This window comes from Podarcis gaigeae (assembly GCF_964106915.1).
Source record: "Podarcis gaigeae genome assembly, chromosome: 3".
Classification (NCBI taxonomy): Eukaryota; Metazoa; Chordata; class Lepidosauria; order Squamata; family Lacertidae; genus Podarcis; species Podarcis gaigeae.
In genome coordinates, this window is record NC_139680.1 from 1,466,868 (window position 1) to 1,491,416 (window position 24,549).

Consider the following 24,549-nt stretch of genomic DNA (forward strand, 5'->3'; position numbering starts at 1 on the left):
ATGAATGTTTTTAGAATGTTGGATTATTTTAATTGTTGTTAGCCGCCCTGAGCCCAGCTTCAGCTGGGGAGGGCGGGATATAAATAATTTTTTTTATTATTATTAATTCTCTTTCCTTGCCATATTCAAATATATGTACAGGCCGTAGCTCAGAAGCAAAGCACATATCTAATGCCGACATCCATTGTCCCCAACACCTTCCATTAAAAACATCTCTGGTTGCATGGCTGGAGGTACATGTGGCCGCAGGAACATTTTTGCTTCTGCCTTTGGCATTGTCTCTGAGCATGGCTTCTCTCTCACACAGTCTTCTGCATTCTGTAACAGGTAAAGACATTGTAGCCTAGCACCTTCTTTAGCATGCTAATTTCCTACCCACAAAGCGAATTTCCAATAGGATGAGCCCCTCCTGCAATCTGGTCCACCTCATTCTGCTGCCTCCTAGCCTCCATTACGTGTGCTCAAGCACAAAACCATGCACAAGGGCGCTCATTCAAAGGGGGAAGAAGAGAAGAGGATGGAGCTACTAATCATCTAAGCTACCAAATATCAAAGCCCAAACAGCTGCTGTGTAGGAAACTTGTTTCTGCTTCCCTCTTTTTGCATGTGGAACCTGCACGTGCTCAGCTGAGTTCACTTGAGTTTTAAGACATTTTTACATGAATGCTGCTTTGTTCAAATTGAGAAATGAATTGGCTAGCTGAGCACTCTGTGTGTGCATGTGTGTATTCTCCTTTTGTTCTTGGGAACCCCCCCCCGCCCCCCTTTAAGGCAAGGCTCTGTGGGTGAGTCAGCGTTCAGCCCCGGCTGCAATAGACTTGCTCTTGGTGTCAGAGCATTAGGCAGGATGCTGGCTGGCAGGCACAGAGGGGCCTAAGAGGCTCTTTGCCCATCTAGTGGTTAAATAGTTCAGTTTTACTCCCCCCCCCCACACTTTTACTGTGTCCACTTCTTTAAAAAAATCACTTAAAAGTATATTTCTTTAAAAGCCCCATTGGATGTTCAGGTTCCAAAAGAACATTCTCAAACCGGTGCACAGTGTTCGGGAGCCAAAATGTCCGAGTTCCAGGGCGTTTGACAACCAAGGTACGGCTGTATCTTCTTGGGGAAAGGGCAGCCTCTTCTTACTATTCAGCACAGGCACCTTTGCCTGCCTGAGTGCTGGGAGGACTGCTCCCTCGCCTGCCAATTCCACCTGGCCTGGGGAGCGGGGCCTGCACTCAGCACTCACCACTGCAGTTTAGAGGCCTGAGCAGCTACCTGCAGCAAGGGACAAAATGGTTTTAAATGTTTTAAGCGCTTTTAATTTGCAGCACCTTAAATGGTTGTTGTTGTTTTTTATAATATTATTTTATTTTATTATTTTATTTTTGCTTGGGGTGGGATAAGCATTTAGTCAGCATGAGGAGTAGTTTAATTTGAGCACTATTGTTTTTTGCTTTGTTTATATTTTATTATTCTGTTAAGTTATTATATAGTTTGTACTTTGCTTTTTAAGGGGAAGGGTCAGGGCTGCCTGGGAGTGGGCCTCAGCCAATAGAATGGCTGGGGCAGGTTCAACGGGGGGGGGGGTGTATTGGGACACCCGATCTCAGTGATCACGGGCAGGAGGAGGAGTTATGCTAAGACCAGACCATGTCATTACCGAGGAGGCAGGTACAGTCGTTGTTTGAGGACTATTCCTGCCTCCGGGTCTGGTCCTGACCGGAAGGATATAGGAATCAGCAAGGGAAACCCACATGACCTGAAAGTGTTGCTGTGCAATGCCAGGTCAATGATGAATAAAACCACTGCCATCCACGAACTGATTGTGGATGGAGGATTTGACCTGGCATGTGTGATAGAGACCTGGTTGGATGAAGCAGATGGGCCTGTCCTTGCCGCTGCTTGCCCACCAGGTTTCTCTTACGCACAGCAAGCCAGGTCATGTGGGCAGGGAGGGGGTTGCAGTGATTTTTAGGAAGTCATTAGTCTGCACCAGGCGTCCTATTGGGAAGACCCAGTTTTCTGAGTGCATGTTCTGGAAGTTGGGCAATAGGGGCAGTACAGGATTCCTACTGGTGTACCAACCTCCCCGCTGCACCAAGGATTCCCTGCCCGAGCTGCTTCAGGTCATGGCAGATATGTCCTGGAGACACCTAGTTTGGTTGTCCTGGGGGATTTTAACATTCATGCTGACATGACCTTACAAGGGGCCGCTCGGGACTTCGTGGAAAGCATGGCCTCCATGGCCTGTCCCTGAATAAGTTTGGCCCAATTCATAGCCGCAGACATGCCTTAGACTTGGTGTTTACCTCTATGGATGTTGGTGATCTGACACTAACTAAAAGCGAAACAAAAGAAGTGCCATGGTCAGATCACTTCCTGGTTCAACAGGACTTCTCCACAACCCTTCCCCTCTGCAGGGAGGTGGGACCAATTCGGATGGTCTGCCCCCGCCACTTAATGGATCCAAATGGTTTCCAGAGAGTGGTAGGGGATGTTTTATCCCTAGCTGATGGCCTTTCAGCTGATTCCCTGGTGGCACGCTGGAATGTGGAGTTAACCAGGGCTATTGACTGTCTGGCTCCGAAGCGCCCTCTCCGATTGCATGGAGCCCGGACAGCCCCGTGGTTTTCCCCGGAGCTGAGGGTGATGAAACAATCGTTGAGACGGCTAGAACACCGGTGGCGGAAAACTCATTCTGAATCAGACCAGACACTGGCTAGAGCTCAACGTCGAGCCTACCAAGTGTCAATGGCGACAGCAAAGAGGGCCTTCTTCACCGCCTCTATTGCATCTGCAGAAAGCAGCAACAGGAGACTTTTTCAGGTGGTTCGCAATCTATCGGAACCACCTGTACCATCGGGGCCTGGTAGGGACCCCAAGATCTCCTGCAATGCCTTTGCAAAGTTTTTTGCAGATAAAGTCGCTCAGATTTAGAAGGAGGTAGACTCCACCGTGGGAGCAGGGCCAGGGCGGGAGAGTGCTAGAGTTCTGTCTGGTCCTGTTACATGGGATCAATTCCAATCTGTTACCTCCGAGGATGTGGACAGGCTGCTTGGACAAGTGAAACTGACCACCTGTCTCCTTGATCACTACTGCAATGCGCTCTACGTAGGGCTACCTTTGAAGGTGACACGGAAACAGCAATTAATCCAGAATGCGGCAGCTAGACTGGTGACTGGGAGTGGCCGCCGGGACCACATAACACCAGTTCTGAGAGATCTGCATTGGCTCCCAGTACGTTTCCAAGCACGATTCAAGGTGTTGGTGCTGACCTTTAAAGCCCTAAACGGCCTCGGTCCTGTATACCTGAAGGAGCGTCTCCACCCCCATTGTTCAGCCCGGACACTGAGATCCAGCGCCGAGGGCCTTCTGGCGGTTCCCTGATTGCGAGAAGTGAAGTTACAGGGAACCAGGCAGAGGGTCTTCTCGGTAGTGGCACCCGCCTCTGGAACGCCCTCCCATCAGATGTCAAAGAAGACATCTTAAGGCAGCCCTGTTTAGGGAAGTTTTTAATATGTAACGCTGTACTGTTTTTAACACTTGATTGGGAGCCGCCCAGAGTGGCTGGGGAAACTCAGCCAGATGGGCGGAGTATAAATAATAAATTATTATTATTATTATTATTATTATTATTATTATTATTATTATTATTATGCAAGTTACTGATGCCTCAAAGCCATTTATTAGTTTTAGTGTTTAACGGAAACCCAAATGAGTAACTGTACATTCAAAAGTAATTGTTATAAACTCCTATAAGATGGCATGCAGTTTCATAGTGCAATGAAACCAGAGCTTTTGCCCTCCTGAAGAGGGTCAAGCAACTGCCTCAGGCAGCAGCAACAGACAAGGCAACAGGAAGGGAGCTTCAGAAAGCAGAGGGTTGTCTGTTGTTCCCTCCCCTAGCCTGGCGGAGTGGCAGAGTCCGGCCCCGAGCCCCTCACCCTGCATGCTCAGCAGGGAAGCTTTGCAAGGGGTTCTCCTTAAGGTCGTTCCACCCAGCTGTGAAAGTTAGACCGTGGGGTGCAGAGAATGACCTGGCCCACCAGCCAGAAGGGTTCTCCACTCCTGCTCAAAACCAGCATTTATTGGCCTGTGATTTTAAACCTGAGTGAGAGAGAACCTGCACTGACTCATCTTGCGTGTGTGCTCTGAAGTCAGCCCTGTTGCTGCAACTGCTTCATCATGAGGATCAATCATTGCATTTTTTCTGTCCCTGAATGAACAACAACCCCCCCCCCCCCAAAAAAAAAGGTACAGGAAAGATTGGCAATGTCCTGCTCCTTTTATTGGCCCCACACTCAGTTGTGGAGTGGGGAATTTCTTTAGCTAATAAGCTTTTCATGTTAATGCCGAATAATTCTCTGCAAGCGGTTTGTTTTAAGTTCCCCTAGAAGTGGATTGGCTGATGGTTCTTCTCAGCCCTGCAGGGTGTGACCTCTTGCACTGCAGAGATGCAATACTGCTGACTCCTCATGTCCGATGCATTTTGTGTCCTTGTCTTTCAGCTTGAAGTTGACAAATCGGCTCTTCCTGCAACTCCTGCTCCTCTAAGTCCTAGCCCAGCTCCAACGCCAGATGCAGCCATTATCCCCGTGGATCCATCTCCCTTGGAGAAGAACAAGTGCTTTTTTGTGGATGAGTCAGAACCGCTTCTGCGTTGTGATTCAACCTCCAGTGGCTGCTCTGCTCTGAGCCGAACAGGCTCCTTTATTACCAAAGGTACTGAATTTTGCCAGTCTGAAATCTCATCTCATGCTTTAGTGTTTTTTGTCAGACTTCAAAGTAAATGGAACAACAGTAACGTATTAGGAATGCAGACTTATATTTTGTTGCCCAAAATACAGCAGTGTGTGTTTCTAAACATTCCTTTTGATGATCATCACCCATAAGGCAAGTTATCTACAAAGCAGCTTTGTTGTTGATTTTATGCCATGCCAAACATTTTTTAATAACTGCAATTTTAGTTCCATTTTTTCCTGTCATTGCTCAAGGTGCAAAGGGAACATACACAATTCCCTCCCACTACTTTGTCCTAACAAACCTGTATGGCCCAGGTGGGTCATCTGGGATACCATTTTCCATAAGCCAGGCAAGAGGATGCTGAGCTACCATGATAGAGGGGTTTGGAAGAACCTTCGCCACAAAAATGCTGGAATCTGAGCTGATAGGAAAACAGGATAGAAATAAGAAGCTCAGGGTCTTGCAAACAGGCCCTTAAGTGGGCAGGAAGCAGATTCCACATGAACCAGATATGGATGGATTAATGAGCAGCATTTGCATAGCAAGTTTAGGGATGGGTGGGCTGATTTGCTGCAAGAATGCAGATTTCCCTGTTGGGTTGGATCCAGACTTACAGAGCGGTGCAAACCCTTGTTATTCCAGGCTGGAGGGGTTTGGGATGAAGTGGAGGTGTCTTTCCATTCAGTTCTTTTTGGTTGTGCCGTTGGAGGTTTTACTCTTTCATCCTTAGTCTCTGTTAGGCACTTGCAGCTATCAGGCTGCCCTTAGGACTCTGGGATAAGCAAGAAGGGGGTGGTCTCCATTTTTCAAAACATTAAGCTCATCTCTTGCTGCAGTCTCTGTTACACACAGATTCCTGGTTAGGCAGAAAGCAGGTGCAAAGAGAAATATGGCAGTCTTAATAGTATAGAAGAATTTCCTTTGATTAAACAGTGTCTGCTCTAAGCACGCTGAGAGCCTGGATCCAACCTCAGGAGTGTAACTTATAGTTTGGCTCTGTGTTGAGGCTTCAGTTTGCAGCTGCAGAGGTTGCTATGGCCAAGGAACTTCTGGCAAATCCTGGGTTAATAGCAAAACGCCCTCTTTCTTTCCACAGAAAAGAAGGATACTGTGCTGCGACAGGTGCGCTTGGACCCCTGTGACCTGCAGCCCATCTTTGACGACATGCTTCACATACTGAACCCAGAAGAGCTGCATGCCATTGAAGAGATCCCACAGGCAGAAGATAAGCTGGACAGGCTTTTCGAAATTGCTGGTGTCAAGAGCCAGGAAGCAAGCCAGACTCTCCTGGATTCGGTCTATAGCCACCTGCCTGATTTGCTCTAGACTGGCTCACCAAATGATTGCACGCTGCACACATATTCTGGCTGCTACTTGCGCTCGCTTGGCGCCTGTTAAAGACAACATGCCGGCAGGATATTTTGTAGAACTTGTGGCCAGTATTTTCTTCTAGGTTTTGCTTTTTTCTTCCTTGCCGGAGGAGGGAGGGGCAATGTGCACCCTTTCATGTTTATTATCTGAATTAAAAGGTCTTGTTTCCCCCTCTTAATTACAACATTTTAACCTGTCATTCTAACCACTTAAAAACAACAACCACAGATATTCTTTTCAATTTTATCTGTTGAATTTGGACCGGCTTCATCTAGTCTCATCAATTAGGGGTGTTTTTTGTTCTGCTTTTGATGTTTTATGTGTGGTTTTTTTTAACTCCAACTTGAAATATATATTTTTTTCTCATGGCAGGTATTTTTAATTCTCGTTTACTGCCCTGCTCATAACTGGAGGCTTATGTGAAAAACAGTTGTCAGTTTGATCAGCTTTTCTTAAGAAAATATAAAGAAAAAGCCACCTGTACTGCTGGATGATTCCAATTGTTGATGTTTTACGAGCTCCTTGTATGGTTTCCAAGTGGACAAAGCAGATATTGGTGGGTGACTCCTCCAAAACATGTTACGTGTAATTTCTCCAGCCTTCAAGATAATGACATTTTGGCCTGCAGATGAATGTAATTCTGTCCACTCAACTCAAGAGGAGTACTTTGCCTTGTCATTTTAGGATTTCAGTGGGCTTGGTAATTTGGGTCATTTTTGGAGTAGCACCTGGAGCTGGACTCTGGAAGGTAAACAAGAACCCTGGCAGGGCCACATTTCTCATTCTACAAGACTTACTGATTTGTGCTTCAAATTTTTGTCTTTTTGTGTGTGTGTGTTTTTTAAAAATCTATACGGATGTGGCCAATAGGTTTCAAATACCTCACTTGGTCTTTGCATTTCCCCCTCCACACAGACATCACTTTTTATTAAAAATGCTGCATTGTAAGAAATCTGCCTCTATTATATTTGCAGCTACTATGCCAGTAATAAACCAGTCCATGGTAATGCTTACTTTGGAGAGGATGTTGCAAGGTGGAATGTCCTACCTTGCATGGGGAGGGGAAGGAGAGGATGACGTTGAGAGAAACTTGCCTTCTGGTATACTAATTTATTAATAAATAGGTGTTTGCTATGTGATGATGTTTCTGTCTTAACCGCCATCCTTTGTTGGATACCATGAAAACAGAGTTTTCAATGCAGTGGCTGGGATTTGACACTCATGCAAGTGTCCTTTCCCCGTCCCCGTCCCCCCACACTTGTCCAATCTTGAGACTGCAATTCTGTACTCACTTACCAAGCTGTTTTAGATACTTTGGGAAATGTTTCTGCTGTGCCTTGAAGTCTTTCTACATCTTCAACCATGAATGAGTTCAGGTATCCATTAAAAACACCAAATACCTGTTTTGCCTTAAACTAGTTGAATTTGGTTTGAGCAGTTACACATTCCTTGTGCTGCTAATCATGGCAAGGAAACCAGAAATATTTTGTGTCGCTGGAGGTTCTGCTAATGGGCTTAATGGATGTTGCAATCCTTGAACAAAGAGCAGAGTGAGCACAACTGGAAGGAATGTGGAGGCAAAGTCTCTGTATTGTTTCCTGTCTCTGAGTCACAGGGATCTTTCGGCAGGCTTCTTTGGCTGCCAAGCCAGCAGCCTCATTTCCCCACGCTTCTGTCCTGGCCCTGCATATCCAGCTGGAAAACACAGCTTTTCCTGCACTTTCTACAATAAAGGTATTCCCTGACATACTCCGCAAGAGTATTAATTAAAGGGGCAAGCATGCTCTAAATTAATTTTGCCACCAATGGGAAGCTGAGAGTTGCCAGGCGTGTCTGTCTGCTTTAGAGACTGCCTTTTGCAGTCCTGGTGAATTCCTCTTCAGTGGACGTAAAAAGACTTGGTTGGTGTGTCAGAAGTGAAGAGTCGTTGGGGGGCAGGTGGGGATGTCCAGAGAGAGCCTGAGACCCCAACAGGCATTTTCTGGGTTACACTGACAACCTAGCTATACCCTTCTGATCAAGTTGCTGTGGAGTACAGTATACTCAAAACATAAATTTTGGTGGAATCAGCTCAATTTTAAATCTAAAGTGACACTACGTGTGGATGCAAAAGCAACTTTCCAGTGACTTTGCAGAATGAAACATTTGTAACTCTGTTGCATTCATCTCAAAGATCCTTTACAGCATTCCAATAAGCATTTATAATCTAATCTGTGAACTAATAATTTCCTCCAGCAACACAGTAAAGGAGATGCCAAGAATCTCAGAGGTAGGAGTCTAAAGATAGACTCCAAAAAGCATTGCCATTCAGTGCTAGCAGAAAAGTATTATCTGAACAGCAAAACTCATAATGGCAAAAATTCATCTGACCCTATTAATTGAGCTGACATAAATCCTACTTAGAAAATCCTACTATCAGCCTCCCTCTTGCATAAAAAGGCTGCCTCTCTATTTTCTAATCAGAATAACCCATGAAATTAATTTGGCATGAGCATATGACTCAAACTAAGCGGTGGGATACTATAGACCAGGGCCTCCCTAGCTGTTGTAAGCGCACATTGAACTGGTCCTCATATATATATAATTTATATAATGCCACCCATAAAGGGGTTGCCAAGTAGGTCATCTCCAAGACTACCCATGAAAGGGTATTAGCAGAAAGAGACACTTGCACCTCTGGGCACCAACAAAATTGCCAGTTAGAATAAAAACTAGATAAATTTATAGCGCCCATTGGCTTTAATTTGGATTTTGACCAATTGATAACCTAGCCAGAAATTCTGATATGGATGATTCAGGCCTACTAATAAACTATTCATCTGCATGCATGACTATTTTAAATTCCACTCATTCATGTACGAAACCATCAGCCTGTCTTTAGTGCCTAACTGCACATCCCAATGGATATAAACCTAATGCAAATAGCAGCCCTTACATCTCTAAACCAGGCAAGAGAAAGCCATTTGGCCTCATCAGTGATTTAGTCCAGGGTACAAGTACAATGGGGACGCAGGTGGCGCTGTGGGTTAAACCACAGAGCCTAGGACTTGCCGATCAGAAGGTCACCTGTTTGAATCCCCGTGACGGGGTGAGCTCCTGTTTCTCGGTCCCTGCTCCTGCCAACCCAGCAGTTTGAAAGCACGTCAGAGTGCAAGTAGATCAATAGATACTGCTCCGGTGGGAAGGTAAACGGCGTTTCCGTGCGCTGCTCTGGTTCACCAGAAGCGGCTTAGTCATGCTGGCCACATGACCCGGAAGCTGTACGCTGGCTCCCTTGGCCAATAAAGCGAGATGAGCGCCGCAATCAAAGAGTCGGTCGTGACTGGACCTATTGGTCAGGGGTACCTTTACCTTTACAAGTACAGTGGTACCTCGGGTTACATACGCTTCAGCTTACAGACTCCTCTAACCCAGAAATAGTACCTCGGGTTAAGAACTTTGCTTCAGGATGAGAACAGAAGTCACGCGGCGGCAGCATGGCAGCAGCAGCAGGCCCCACTAGCTAAAGTGCTTCAAGTTAAGAACGGACCTCTGGAACTTAATTAAGTACGTAACCAGAGGTAAAAGGTAAAGGTACCCCTGCCCGTACGGGCCAGTCATGTCCGACTCTAGGGTTGTGTGCCCATCTCACTTAAGAGGCCGGGGGCCAGCGCTGTCCAGAGACACGTCCGGGTCACATGGCCAGCATGACAAAGCTGCTCTGGCGAGCCAGCACCAGCGCAGCACACGGAAACGCCGTTTACCTTCCCGCTATAAAGCGGTACCTATTTATCTACTTGCACTTAGGGGTGCTTTCGAACTGCTAGGTGGGCAGGAGCTGGGACCGAAAGACGGGAGCTCACCCCACCATGGGGATTCGAACCGCCGACCATACGATCGGCAAGTCCTAGGCGCTGAGGTTTTACCCACAGCGCCACCTGCATCCCTTGTAACCAGAGGTACCACTGTACAATAGTCTAATCCGGAGGAAACCCAAATTTTTCCTAAGCAATAAAAGCCTTTTTCAGCATGTTGTTGTTGTTGTTTAGTCGTTTAGTCGAGTCCGACTCTTCATGACCCTCTGGACCAGAGCACACCAGGCACTCCTGCCTTCCACTGCCTCCCACAGTTTGGTCAAATTCATGCTGGTAGCTTCGAGAACACTATCCAACCATCTCGTCCTCTGTCGTCCCCTTCTCCTTGTGCCCTCAATCTTTCTCAACATCCAGGGAGTCTTCTCTTCTCATGAGGTGGCCAAAGTATTGGAGCCTCAGTTTCAGGATCTGTCCTTCCAGTGAGCACTCGGGGCTGATTTCCTTCAGAATGGAGAGGTTTGATCTTCTTGCAGTACATGGGACTGTCAAGAGTCTCCTCCAGCACCATAATTCAAAAGCATCAATTCTTCGGCGATCAGCCTTCCTTATGGTCCAGCTCTCACTTCCATACATTACTACTGGGAAAACCAGAGCTTTTACTTTACGGACCTTTGTTGGCAAGGTGATGTCTCTACTTTTTAAGATGCTGCCTAGGTTTTCAGCATAAAGAGACATAATTGCAGCTGTGCCATATCAATTACTGTTTGAAGCAATTAAATTTGTTAAAAGGGAAAGGTAAAGGTACCCCTGACCATTAGTTCCAGTTGCAGATGGCTCTGGGGTTGTGGCGCTCATCTCGCTTTACTGGCCGAGGGAGCCGGCATTTGTCCACAGACAGCTTCCAGGTCATGCAGTCAGCAGGACTAAGCCGCTTCTGGTGAACCAGAGCAGCGCATGGAAACACCATTTACCTTCCCGCCAGAGCGGTACCTATTTATCTACTTGCACTTTGATGTGCTTTTGAACTGCTACGTTGGCAGGAGCTGGGACAGAGCAACGAGAGCTCACCCCGTCATGGGGATTTGAACCACCGACCTTCTGATCAGCAAACCCAAGAGGCTCCATGATTTAGACCACAGTGTCACCCGTGGTCTAACAAATTTGTTACTAGCCTTAAATTATCTGCACTCTGCCCATGGTGAATAAAACTCACCTGACCTGGGTGTACTAATGTTGCTAAGCTTTTAGCATCTATTGCTGTTAGTATCTTGGCACATACATTAAGAAAAGCAGCCTCTATTATGCATGGCGAGTACTGTCCTCACCAGGTTTGGGAATAATAGATGCTTCTTTGTGGACAGATAATGTGCTCACTGGAAGGACAGATCCTGAAGCTGAGGCTCCAAGACTTTGGCCACCTCATGAGAAGAGAAGACTCCTTGGAAAGACCCTGATGTTGGGAAAGATGGAGGGCACAAGGAGAAGGGGATGACAGAGGACGAAATGGTTGGACAGCATTCTCGAAGCTACCAACATGAGTTTGACCAAACTGTGGGAGGCAGTGGAAAACAGGTCCATGGTGTCACGAAGAGTTGAACATGACTAAATGATTAAACAACAATGTGCTCAATGACCAGGTTTTAGGCATGTTAACTGCTCATCTGACATTTCCCCTAACAGATACCGTATTGCATTTCATCTGTGCAGTGATGTGCAACCTTGAAAATTACCCTCAAGGTTGTTGAGAGTGTGAACTACACAAATCTTTGTTGCCCAATATACAGCTGACCTAGCCTGGCTGTCTGCTTTTAACATGCTGACACCATGCAAGTAATGTCACTGTGGCTGGCACACTGTGGCCTGGTTTGCATATCACTTGAAACCACAGTTAAAATAAACTATGGTTTAATATGGCTGTGCTAAAATCACAGGAGCTTCCCTCCTCCTTGCTGCTGTGCTGCCCCAAAAAGCTTAGCATTATGGCTGAACCCAAGATCACAGTTGGTTTCTCTCCAAACAAACCATAAGTACCGTAGATTCTGGTGTACAAGGCGACTTTTTAGCCCCGGAAAACAGGTTAGAAAGTCGGGGGTCGCTTTATACGCCGGGTATGGGCGGCACAGAGTGGAGCCCGCCCCCCGCCCCCCGCGGCGGCTCCGAAGCAGCGGGCAGCGGGCTCAGCTCCACGCCGGACGGCTTTCTCCCGACGGGGAGCTGCCCAGCGTATTAGGTGACTGGGCTTATAAGACAAATCCCCAAATTGCAGCTGCTAATTTGGGGGGTCGTCTAATACACCCAGTCGCCTAATATGCTGGAATCCACAGTAGTAGGTCTGTTCCTGACTCTGCTTTCACATTAAATGGAAGTTTGTTTTAACTTTGATTTCAAGTGCTATGTAAAATAAAACACTCTGCACTGCATATCGTGCTTCTGAACTGCCTCTGCCTTATTGTCTCAGACACCTTGAATGGCTCCATACGTTGGGCTGCTCACCAGAACAATTTCAAACCTGTAGTTTTCAGGTTTTAGCAGTTGCCTAATCATCATTATATCTACAGAGGGCAGAAGGTAAGTGACATATCAATTCTGAAAACACTAGCTGGTGACTTCCTGGAAAGGAAACCTATTAAGGTCTGCAAAGATTGTTCTAGGCTTCTAGCTAATGATTAATCCAAGCTAATCCTCTCTATTGTCATATTTGCTAGTCTTAGTCAATTTGAAGTTTCCACTGAATTTCACCTGCAGCACAAGTTGAAGGCCCACAGGGATTGCTGCAGGCCACAAAATATGGATGGGACAGCAGTGGCCCCCCATGCCCTACCAGAAACAAGTTTTGCTAGAACTTGGGATTTTGTTCATTTTTTAAAAATACATAAAATTCATACACAGCTTGATTGTGTTGTGGTTTTTTTTACAAAAACCATAAAACCATACAATTATCAATAATAAAAATTAACAATAATAATAATTGAAAAAGGTGACAGCGGTACAATTAGGAAGGTGCAGGACTCAAACTGGAAGTGTCTCTGGTCTGATCAAAACTCTTGACGTTAAGAGCAAACAGGAATCTCCTCAACTTGTGCTGTAGGTGAAATTCAGTGGAAACTTCAAATTGACTAAGTAGCAAATACAGTGGTACCTCGGGTTACATTAGCTTCAGGTTACATACTCTTCAGGTTACAGACTCCGCTAACCCAGAAATAGTGCTTCAGGTTAAGAAGCACTTTGCTTCAGGATGAGAACAGAAATCGTGCTCCGGTGGCATGGCGGCAGCAGGAGACCCCATTAGCTAAAGTGGTGCTTCAGGTTAAGAACCGTTTCAGGCTAAGTATGGACCTCCGGAACGAATTAAGTACTTAACTTGAGGTACCACTGTATGACAAGAGCTGGCCCTGCAGCTGTGCCTTCCAATCTAAGGAGCACATGGGGGGGGGGGCTGTTAATAAAGGGGGCTTGCAAAGCCTCTTTTTTTTGCAGAGAAGTTGGCAAGTTCACTTTCAAATGGGGATCTTGCCTCATTTAAGACTTCCTTCCAGCTGCACTGTTTGTGAAACTCTTGCCAGCAGTTTGATATTCACAGAACGAAGCAGCTCTTCTGGGATCCGAAGGGGGAAGGAAGCACTGACTCCTCATTTCAGCAAAGATCAAGGCAGCAGCAACTAGTTGTAACCTTTACAGGAGGTTGGTCCTTGCTCCAGAAAGACCTCCCCACGTGTGAGGTGGGCGCCATGGACTCTTCTTGAGTTTCTGGGAGTGATGCAGACGGCAGCTGCCATCCCTCCAGGTTACCTTCTCACTTGTCATGGCAAAGTCCAAGGCACTGATGAAAAGAGCAATATTTAGACACAGGAGCTATTTCTGAGAAGCTTCAAAGAGAAAATAGAAGGGTCTGGGGAAAGCAGTCTGAGGCAGGAGGCCAGAAGACCAGTTGCAGGAAATCACATGTGGGGAGAGGGCTTCTGGGCTTGAATCCTGTCTGTGAGTTTCCCACAGAATTCTGGTTGGCCCTGTGGGAACTGGATGCTGGACAAAATGGGCCATTGACCTGACCAGGGCTTTATTCCAGCCTAAGTTGTTGCTCAAACAGCTTTAACAGCCCTGAGGTCATCGTGTCTTCAGTCTCATGCTTCTCTTCTTACTCTTGGAAGCCACACTTTGTGGTGGGATGTCCGTATATGCAGGCCTATGCACAGGGGTTTTTTCAGCCGGGACTCAGTTCCAGCACCTCTTTTTCTAGAAAAATAGCACTGGGCCTGATCCAGTAGACTCTTCTTATGTGAAATGGCTGATTAGGTCTACCTTAGCAATCAGTGCTGTAGAAATCTCATGAATATGCAATAAGGACTCTAGCAGGTGGGTTATTTGTCCGCTGCCCCCCCTCCAGTGGCTGAATGGAAAAGATGGCCTTCCGTACGGCTTATTGAGAAACAAATGTCCCAGATCTGTATTGTTCCTATGCATTTTAGAAACAGAGATACACTCTTCCTTTTTGCAAGTGAACTTATACAAATTCTTCTCCTATGCCTTGTGAGAAGTCTTGTGAAAAACACAACACAAATGTGTTTCTGGCATCACTTTCACACCCCAAACTGAAACTGAGCACAAAGATACCAAATCCTCTACTGACACTAGTTTCTGTGGGCTGGGGCATCATTGCGCCTAAGAGGTTGACCTACTGCGGACCCAGAAGTCACTGGGTCCCCGGCTGCCCATGGGAAGTCCTGCCTTTGGAAAAGAGGGGGAGTAATCTAAGATGAGAGGGACGCAGGTGGCGCTGTGGGTTAAAGCCTCAGCGCCTAGGACTTGCCGATCGAAAGGTCGGCGGTTCGAATCCCTGCGGCGGGGTGCGCTCCCGCTGCTCGGTCCCAGCGCCTGCCAACCTAGCAGTTCGAAAGCACCTCCGGGTGCAAGTAGATAAATAGGGACCGCTTACCAGTGGGAAGGTAAACGGCGTTTCCGTGTGCGGCTCTGGCTCGCCAGAGCAGCGATGTCACGCTGGCCACGTGACCCGGAAGTGTCTCCGGACAGCGCTGGCCCCTGGCCTCTTAAGTGAGATGGGCGCCCAACCCCAGAGTCTGTCAAGACTGGCCCGTACGGGCAGGGGTACCTTTACCTTTACCTTTAATCTAAGATGATTATCAAAGGCTATCGTAGTGCAACAGGGAAACTGGAATGGAATTGGGATAATATATGCTTAGCCCTTTGAACACAACACTCCCTGGGCTCCTAGCAAGGAGTACGCCTCACTGTAGGCAAGGGGCTTTGCTTTTGAGTAGATTACATACTAAACACTATAGAAATGCAAATAACAATGTTTTATTCCTACGTGGTAATAGCACTGCCATAATTCCCACAAAGGTGACCCCGGTTTGAGTGTCAATTTCTCAGGTTGTGTGGTGGCACAAAACATGGGGTTTGCCGTACAAAACTAGCACAAAAGCTTGGCACTTGTTTGGAGTCAGTCAGACAAGGCTGGATTTTCTGGCATTAACTTGTAACCCTAATTTATTTTGTCAATTGCTTGATTTGGGGGGTGGCACAAAATGTTGGATTCATTACACAAAAGTTCTCAAAACATGCGCAGAACTTTGGCAACAGTTTGGGGGTCACATGTTAATGAAGCTCTCTCTATTTGGCAGCTCCACAACCTTTGTGCCAGGGGGGCATATCTGAAACACAACACCCCCGTTTTGATTTTCTCTGTCCTGAGGGCAGCTGCTGCACATATATGTCAACAAGGACCAGTACCCCCCCCCCCGGACCTCTGGCCTGCCCCCGGCAGCGATGATGCAGATACTGACCCTCTCACTTCTCCGGGAGTCCTTGGCAGATCAGGGTGTCCCAGAGGCATTTGCTAGAATTTTGAAAGGGCAAAGTTGTATATTACAGTACGGACTTGGAACCATTTTTAGCTGCATGGGAATTCATTTGCCAGCAATGAGACCATTTCCAGTGGCATGCCTAATCCTGCAACGTGGAGAAGGTGAGTGACTGACCAAAGCTGCCTGCTCACTCTGACATACGTGCGATTCACTTTATAATGAAAACAGAAACAGCTGAATCCTTGACAGCAGGCAAAATATTTAGAATATTTAGAATACAGTGGTACTTTGGTTTACGAACTTAATCCGTTCCGGAAGTCCGTTCTTAAACCGAATCTGTTCTTAAACTGAAGTTCGCTTTCCCTAATGAGGCCTCCCACCACCTGTGCCCTTCCACCGTTCGGATTCCGTTCTTAGACCGAGGTAAAGTTCACAAACTACTTCCAGTTTTGCAGAGTTCATAAACCAAATCGTTCGTAAACAGGGCTATTCTTAAACCGAGGTACCACTGTATATGTTTATATTTTATACGCTTACACCCATTTTTCATACATCGGTTTTTTTATGTATCAAACTTTAAATGCCTGCTGAAAAAAAATCCCTTCTTTTTTTTAAAAATGAAACATTTCATTTATTCATTTAAAGTATGTCTTCTAATGTTTAGTTCAAACATTTCAAAACCACACTTACCTAACAGAGCCCATGGAGTTGGACCATAAACATAGAAATCTATTCAGACAAAGCACAGAATACAATACAACATTCCTCTGAGGAGAAAATAGCACATAGAAAGCAAATGGATGAAACATAACCTTTAAGCTCAAACATTTCAAGGATATTATCTTTTGTTCAAAGTAGTTTGCATTTATTGTTGATTCTGTATAGCTCTCAACCACGTTATATAGAGATATATTTTGCAGCCTTTGATATAAAAGGTTCATTAGACTGCAGTGCCCAATGTCAGGAAAGTTCCAGAATTTCTTTTATTTATTTTTATTTTTATTTTTGTTTTATTTTCCCCATGCTTATTTCCATACTTATTACATACAAAAAAAATAATAATACTGAAAAGGGGTACAACACAATCTGTTAATAAGATAAAAATTATGATAAAAATTTGTGATTGCAATTTCATGTTACAATAAAAATAAAAATCTCATTATCTTTTATACCCAACCTCCCATTTATTCCTTAATTCTTTTTACATAAATTTACTGCCATAACAAAATACTATTTTTTATATTAATATTTTCACAATTTATAAATGTTTATATTTATATAAGCAATTAATAAAAACTGCTGGGATCACTCAAAAGCTGCTACAGATTTTAACATGGTATAATTTTGTTCAAGATATGTTCTGAAGGCCTCCCATTTTGATACAAATTCAATTCTCGGTTTATTTTATTTTTTTCAGATGGACTATCTAATTCAGCATATTCAATCAATTTTTGCATCCACTCTTGTCTAGAAGGAATTATGTCGCTCTTCCACCTTGTAGCTATAAGAACTTTCACTGCCACTGTTGAATACAAAAAAATCACACAAAACTATTTAAATTTTTTTTGGAATATCTGAATCAGTGATGCCTAACAGATATGCCTCTGGTTTCCCATCAGGAAAGCATTATATAATGTCTGGATTAGATATAAAGACTTGCTGCAAAATAAAACCCCAAGGTGGTTGTCGCCAATGGAGGCAAAGGCTGTGAAAAGGCTCAATATGGAGTCCAAATGGCCGAAATATTGGGAAATTTTGGAACAAGAAGGGGACAAACTGAAATTGCAGAGCTTTGAGAAATTAAAAGATAAAGTGCGAGACTGGCTTCATTATTATCAAATAATGGAGGTTTACAAGTTGGACAGGAAAATTGGCTTCCAGGTGGAAAAATCAAAATTGGAAACAGAATTCTTAGAATCCGATACTAAAAATTTGTCAAAAATGTATAACTTGCTGTTGAAATGGAATACGCAGGATGAAACGGTGAAGTCAGCCATGATTAAGTGGGCACAAGATATTGGTCATAACATTATGTTTGCTGACTGGGAAAAGTTGTGGACCACTGGTATGAAATTCACGGCATGTAATGCCCTAAGAGAGAATATTATGAAAATGATTTATAGGTGGTACATGACCCCAGTCAAGCTTGCAAAAATTTACCACTTGCCTGATAATAAATGTTGGAAATGTAAAGAAAATGAAGGTACATTCTTTCACCTTTGGTGGACGTTCCCAAAGATTAAGGCGTTCTGGGAAATGATATATAATGAATTGAAAAAGGTATTTAAATATACCTTTCTGAAGAAACCAGAGGCCTTTCTCTTGGGTATTGTCGGCCAATTGGTGCCAAAGAAGGATAGAACATTCTTTCTGTATGCTACAACAGCAGCAAGAATACTCATCGCAAAGTATTGGAAGACACAAGACCTACCCACCTTGGAAGAATGGCAGATGAAGGTGATAGACTATATGGGATTGGCAGAAATGACTGGCAGAATCCGAGACCAGGGAAGAGAGACAGCGGAAGAAGATTGGAAGAAATTTAAGGACTATCTTAAGAAACATTGCAAAATTAATGAATGTTAGAATGACAATGGTTTAGAAATTATGTGGTTTCCAGCTGTAATGGTTAAGTAAAAAGAAAAGAAAGGCTAAAAATTAAATGAAAAATAAGGGAGAGGATTTGCTGAATTAATAAATTAGAAATTGGAATACAGAAAGGGGAGGTATGAGGAAGTCGGGGAAGTAAGTTATAAGAAAATAAGGGATTGAAATTATACTTGTTTTTACTTTTGTCTTTTTGTATTATTGTTTTGTTTTTTTATATAATTTTTGAAATTTTAATAAAAATCTTTAAAAAAAAATATGCCTCTGGTTTCCCAATAAATGAGATTCTTAACATTTTTTTCTGGTTCAAAGTGGATTTCCTCCCAAAATTTATTTATTTTGCTACATTACCACCATATATGGTGCAGTATGCCTGTTTGGTCTCCACATCTCCAACAATTACTTTTGGCTCCTTTGTACATTTTGGCTAATTTCCACGAAGTTAAATAGCACCGGTGTTGCATTTTTAACAAGTATTCCTTATGGCATAGCACGTAGTAAATTTCCAACTATTCTTCCACAGGTTTTCCTATTGGGACATTGTTATAACATACCCAAAATCTTGAGACCATTTTATCATGGCTGTCAGGGAACTGCCATCAGTACTGGAGGGGGAGCGCAAAAGCCAGAGGGATTCCAGAGAGCGTCCAGGGATCGGGAGAAGCAGCCCATCTTCTGGGGAAGAGAATCAGCGTAGCACCAGTGGAGAAGGCTTTCACCTGCGCAGAAGGCTATCGTGCAGAGAGGGTAGGTGGAGACTAGGAGTCAAAGAGCTTCTTTGCTGGAAGAAGTTTAAGAAACGCCCACTCACGGATCCTGCCAGCGATTGAGGCGGTCACAGGTGAGGCAGCACGATGAGCCAGACAAGACCAGCCAGAGAGACAGAGCAAGAAGCCATGGTGTGAGGTCTGGTCGAGAGGCATTGAGACCTGGAGGCACATGTCGCTGCCCTGTTGGCGCGGCTGGAGGAGAGGCGGGCTCAGGATGCGCAGGTCAGAGCCACCCCAATAGGGAGGAAGGTCCCCGGGCTGGTAAATAAGTTTGGAGGAAAGCCCCGAGACTACAATGCTTTCGGAACGGAAATTCAATACGCTTTGGAATTGCAGAAAAATGACTTTGCTGATGACCGGGAGAGGGTGGCATACGTTATTGGACATCTGCAGGATGGGGCAAGGGAATGGATCAGGACCTTGATGGCGACGGGGAATGATGCATTAAAAGATCTTAAAATTTTTTACCAGGCAATGGACGCAATGTTCTCCAGCGAGGTGGAGCAAAGTGTGACACGGAGGGAGCTGCTGGGGTGCAAGCAGGGGAGCCTGTCTGTCAGAAGCTACTGGTCGCATTTTGCGATGTTAGTGCACAAGCTCGGTTGGGACTTAGATTCTGAACCCATACAAACGCTGTTTGAGGCAGGTTTGAATCCAGCAGTGAAAGACGAGTTGTCCCGTGGTCGATGGATCAGCTTACAAAGACTGTACTTGCAATTGGTGTACGCCAGGACTTGCGATTGGTGTACGCGGGCTCAGGAAAAGCGGGAGATAAGGGGGGGGCGTTTCCATGGCAACCACATTCCTGAGATGCCGAGGGAGCCTTCCCAGGCGGCAGAGCCAATGGAAATTGATGGAGCGCGTGCACGCGAAGTTTCAAACGCTAGAGAAGTCCGTAAAAAGGAGGGGAAGGAGTGGAAAACTACCAAGAAGTGTTTCCTCTGTCAGCGGCCAGGACATTTTGCAAAGATCTGTCCCCAACGAAAGGCCTGGCAAGGCATGATGGGGACAGCAGGCCACGATGAGAAGGGGGAGGAGGGGCCGGTGCAGGGAAACAAGAAAGCCTGGCTGCCGACCAGCAGGGGCAGCAGCCAGGCCAGCGACCAATAGAAGTGCCCCGGCCTGACCCTCCCAAGGCAGCTATAGCCATTGAAGTGGTGCTAGAACTCCCTCATGGGCACCCAGTCAAGGTGAATGGTCTGCTGGATTTTGGCAGCTCATGTAATTTCTTCAGTAGAGACTTTGCCCTGGAGCACCAGCTCCACCTGTTGCCACCAGATTTCCCCTTGCAGGTGACCACCATTGATGGCAGGGAACTACTGGGAGGGGAAGTGACACACCAGACACCGCCAATGCGGATGAGTGTTTCCAGGCACACGGAAACCATGGCCTTTCACATGGCCACGCTGGTGGGACCCCCAATAATACTAGGAATGAGCTGGCTGGCACTACATGATTCAGTGGTGTCATGGCATCAGCGGTCGCTCACCTTTGGGTCAGCTTACTGCTTAGAACACTGCCTGGGAGGAAAGGAACCAAGAATGACTGTGGCCAGCGAGAGAGAGGTGGATAGACTGCCCCCCCACAGACCATATGACTGCCAAATCAACCTGCTTCCGGGGGCCCAGTTACCGGTGGGTAAGCTGTACGCCATGTCCGACCGGGAGATGGAGGAGTTGAGGCAGTTTATTGACAAGAACTTGAAGAGGGGCTTCATAAGGGAATCGAAGGCGGTGGGGGGGGGGGGAGCCAGTGCTCTTTGTGGACAAAAAAATCAACCAATCAGCCCAGACTTGTGGTGGACTAGAATCATAGAATCATAGAGTTGGAAGAGACCACAAGGGCCATCGAGTCCAACCCCCTGCCAAGCAGGAAACACCATCAGAGCACTCCTGACATATGGTTGTCAAGCCTCTGCTTCAAGACCTCCAAAGAAGGAGACTTCACCACACTCCTTGGCAGCAAATTCCACTGTCAAACAGCTCTTACTGTCAGGAAGTTCTTCCTAATGTTTAGGTGGAATCTTCTTTCTTGTAGTTTGGATCCATTGAAGAAGAAGAAGAAGAGTTTGGATTTGATATCCCGCCTTTCACTCCCCTTCAGGAGTCTCAAAGCGGCTAACATTCTCCTTTCCCTTCCTCCCCCACAACAAACACTCTGTGAGGTGAGTGGGGCTGAGAGACTTCAAAGAAGTGTGACTGGCCCAAGGTCACCCAGCAGCTGCATGTGGAGGAGCGGAGACACGAACCCAGTTCCCCAGATTACGAGACTACCGCTCTTAACCACTACACCATACTGGCACCATACATTGCTCTGTGTCCGCTTCTCTGGAGCAACAGAAAACAACCTTTCTCCCTCCTCTATGTGACATCCTTTTATATATTTGAACATGGTTATCATATCACCCCTTAACCTCCTCTTCTCCAGGCTAAACATGCCCAGCTCCCTTAGCCGTTCCTCATAAGGCATCGTTTCCAGGCCTTTGACCATTTTGGTTGCCCTCCTCTGGACACGTTCCAGTTTGTCAGTGTCCTTCTTGAACTGTGGTGCCCAGAACTGGACACAGTACTCCAGGTGAGGTCTGACCAGAGCAGAATACAGTGGCACTATTACTTCCCTTGATTTAGATGCTATACAGTGGTGCCCCGCAAGACGAATGCCTCGCAAGACAGAAAACCCGCTAGACGAAAGGGTTTTCCGTTTTGGAGGTGCTTCGCAAAACTAATTTCCTATGGGCTTGCTTCGCAAGACGAAAATGTCTTGTGAGTTCCTGCGGGGTTTTTTTTCCTCCCCCCTTTTTCCCAAGCCGCTAAGCCGCTAAACAGCTGATCCGCTAAGCCGCTAAGCCACTTAACAGCTGATCCGCTAAGCCGCTTATCAGCTGATCTGCTACACCCGCTAAGCCGCTAATAGCGCTAATTCGCTAAGCCGCTAATGGGCTTGCACTTCTGGGAGTTCTCGGTCCACATACTGCTTGAGCCTTCCTTGTAGAATTTTAAGCATAACCTTGCTAGCGTGTGAAATGAGTGAAATTGTGCGGTAGTTGGAGCATTCTTTGGCACTGCCCTTCTTTGGGATTGGGATGTAGACTGATCTTCTCCAATCCTCTGGCCATTGCTGTGTTTTCCAAACTTGCTGGCATATTGAGTGTAGCACCTTAACAGCATCATCTTTTAAAATTTTAAATAGTTCAGCTGGAATACCATCACTTCCACTGGCCTTGTTATTTGCAGTGCTTTCTAAGGCCCATTTGTTTCTAAGGCCCTTCACTCTCCAGGATGTCTGGCTCAAGGTCAGCAACCACACTACCTGGGGTGTATGAGACATCCATTTCTTTCTGGTATATTTCCTCTGTGTATTCATTCTTGCCACCTCTTCTTGATGTCTTCTGCTTCTGTTAGGTCCTTTCCACTTTTGTCCTTTATTATGGAAATCTTTGTATGAAATGTTCCTTTCATATCTCCAATTTTCTTGAACAGATCTCTGGTTCTTCCCCATTGTGTTGTTTTCCTATATTTCTTTGCATTGCTCGTTTAAGAAGGCCTTCTTATCTCTCCTTGCTATTTTTTGGAAATCTGCATTCAATTTCCTCTATCTTTCTCTAACTCCCTCACATTTTGCTTCCCCCCGCTATTTGTAAGGCCTCATTGGACAGCCACTTTGCTTTCTTGCATTTCCTTTTCATTGGGATGGTTTTCGTTGCTGCCTCCTGTATAATGTTGCAAGCCTCCATCCATAGTTCTTCAGGCACTCTGTCCAGCAAATCTAAATCCTTAAACCTGTTCCTCACTTCCACTGTGTATTCATAAGGGATTTGATTTAGATTGTATCTTACCGGCCCAGTGGTTTTTCCTACTTTCTTCAGTTTAAGCTTGAATTTTGCTATAAGAAGCTGATGATCTGAGCCACAGTCAGCTCCAGGTCTTGTTTTTGCTGACTGTATCGAGCTTCTCCATCTTTGGCTGCAGAGAATATAATCAATCTGATTTCGATGCTGCCCATCTGGTGATGTCCACGTGTAGAGTCGTCTCTTGTGTTGTTGGAAAAGTGTGTTTGTGATGACCAGCTTGTTCTCTTGACAGAACTCTATTAGCCTTTGCCCTGCTTCATTTTGCTCTCCAAGGCCAAACTTTTATCTCTTGGTTCCCTACTTTAGCATTCCAATCCCCTATAATGAGAAGAACATCCTTCTTTGGTGTCACTTCTATAAGGTGTTGTAAGTCTTCATAGAATTGGTCAATTTCAGTTTCTTCCGCACCAGTAGTTGGTGCATAAACTTGGATTACTGTTATGTTAAAAGGTCTGCCTTGGATTCGTATCAAGATCATTCTATCATTTTTGAGATTGCATCCCAGTACTGCTTTCGCAACTCTTTTGTTGACTATGAGGGCCACTCCATTTCTTTTGCGGGTTTCTTGCCCACAGTAGTAGATATGATGGTCGTCCGAACTGAATTCGCCCATTCCCATCCATTTTAGTTCACTGGTGCCCAGGATGTCAATATTTATTCTTGCCATCTCATTTTTGACCACATCCAACTTACCCAGGTTCATGGTTCTTACATTCCAGGTTCCTATGCAATATTTTTCTTTACAGCATTGGACTTTCCTTTCGCTTCCAGGCATATCCGCAACTGAGCGTCCTTTCGGCTTTGGCCCAGCCGCTTCATCAGCTCTGGATCTACTTGTACTTGCCCTCCGCTCTTCCCCAGTAGCATGTTGGACGCCTTCCGACCTGAGGGGCTCATCTTCCAGCGTCATAACTTTTATATGCCTGTTGTCTTTGTCCATGGAGTTTTCTTGGCACGGATACTGGAGTGGCTTGCCGGTTCCTCCTCCAGGTGGATCACGTTTGGTCAAAACTCTCCACTATGACCTGTTCATCTTGGGTGCCCTGCTCGGCATAGTTCATAGCTTCTCTGAGTTCTTCAAGCCCCTTCGCCACGGCAAGGCAGTGATCCATGAAGGGGGAAATAGATTGTATCCCTCCATTATTACATTCCAATCGTGGGACTTATTCCACCAGGTTTCAGTGATGCCTATTATGTCATAGTTAGTTTGCTGTACCAAGAGCTCAAGCTCATCTTGCTTATTTCCCATGCTTTGCGCATTAGTGTACAGACATTGAAGTCCATTAATCATTCCCCCGTGTCTCTTATTTAAGGATTTTTTCCTCCCACCACTAGGTCTGCATGCTGTTTGCTCCATTCGGTCTATGACATTTGGATGATCATCTTCATCAATTGATAGACTCCTACCTTCAGGAGCACTGTCTCCCTCCCCCACATTAGTCAGTTTAAAGCCCTCCTGATGAGGTTTCCGAGAAATTTTTTTGCAAAAACATTCCTCCCAACCGTTGTGAGGTGCAGCCCACTGCTTGCCAGAAGTCCATCTTCAAGAAACTGCAGTCCGTGATCTAAGAATCCAAACCGTTCCTCTTTACACCATTTGCGAAGCC

At 45.6% G+C, this 24,549-nt stretch overlaps 2 protein-coding genes across 2 annotated transcripts in view; one reads left to right on the forward strand and one right to left on the reverse strand.

Moving 5' to 3' along the window:
- TNFRSF21 (TNF receptor superfamily member 21) overlaps positions 1–7,238 on the forward strand; it is a 39,292-nt gene extending 32,054 nt beyond the window's left edge. Inside the window, exons 5-6 of the mRNA XM_083730342.1 lie at positions 4,494–4,707; positions 5,825–7,238. Coding sequence (XP_083586468.1) covers positions 4,494–4,707; positions 5,825–6,054 — 444 coding nt within the window. The 3' untranslated portion in view covers positions 6,055–7,238. The remainder of the gene's footprint in view (positions 1–4,493; positions 4,708–5,824) is intronic.
- Positions 1–24,549, reverse strand: part of LOC310840430 (uncharacterized protein) — a gene marked incomplete at its 5' end in the record, with an annotated part of 135,589 nt that overhangs the window by 80,969 nt on the left and 30,071 nt on the right. The window lies entirely within an intron of this gene.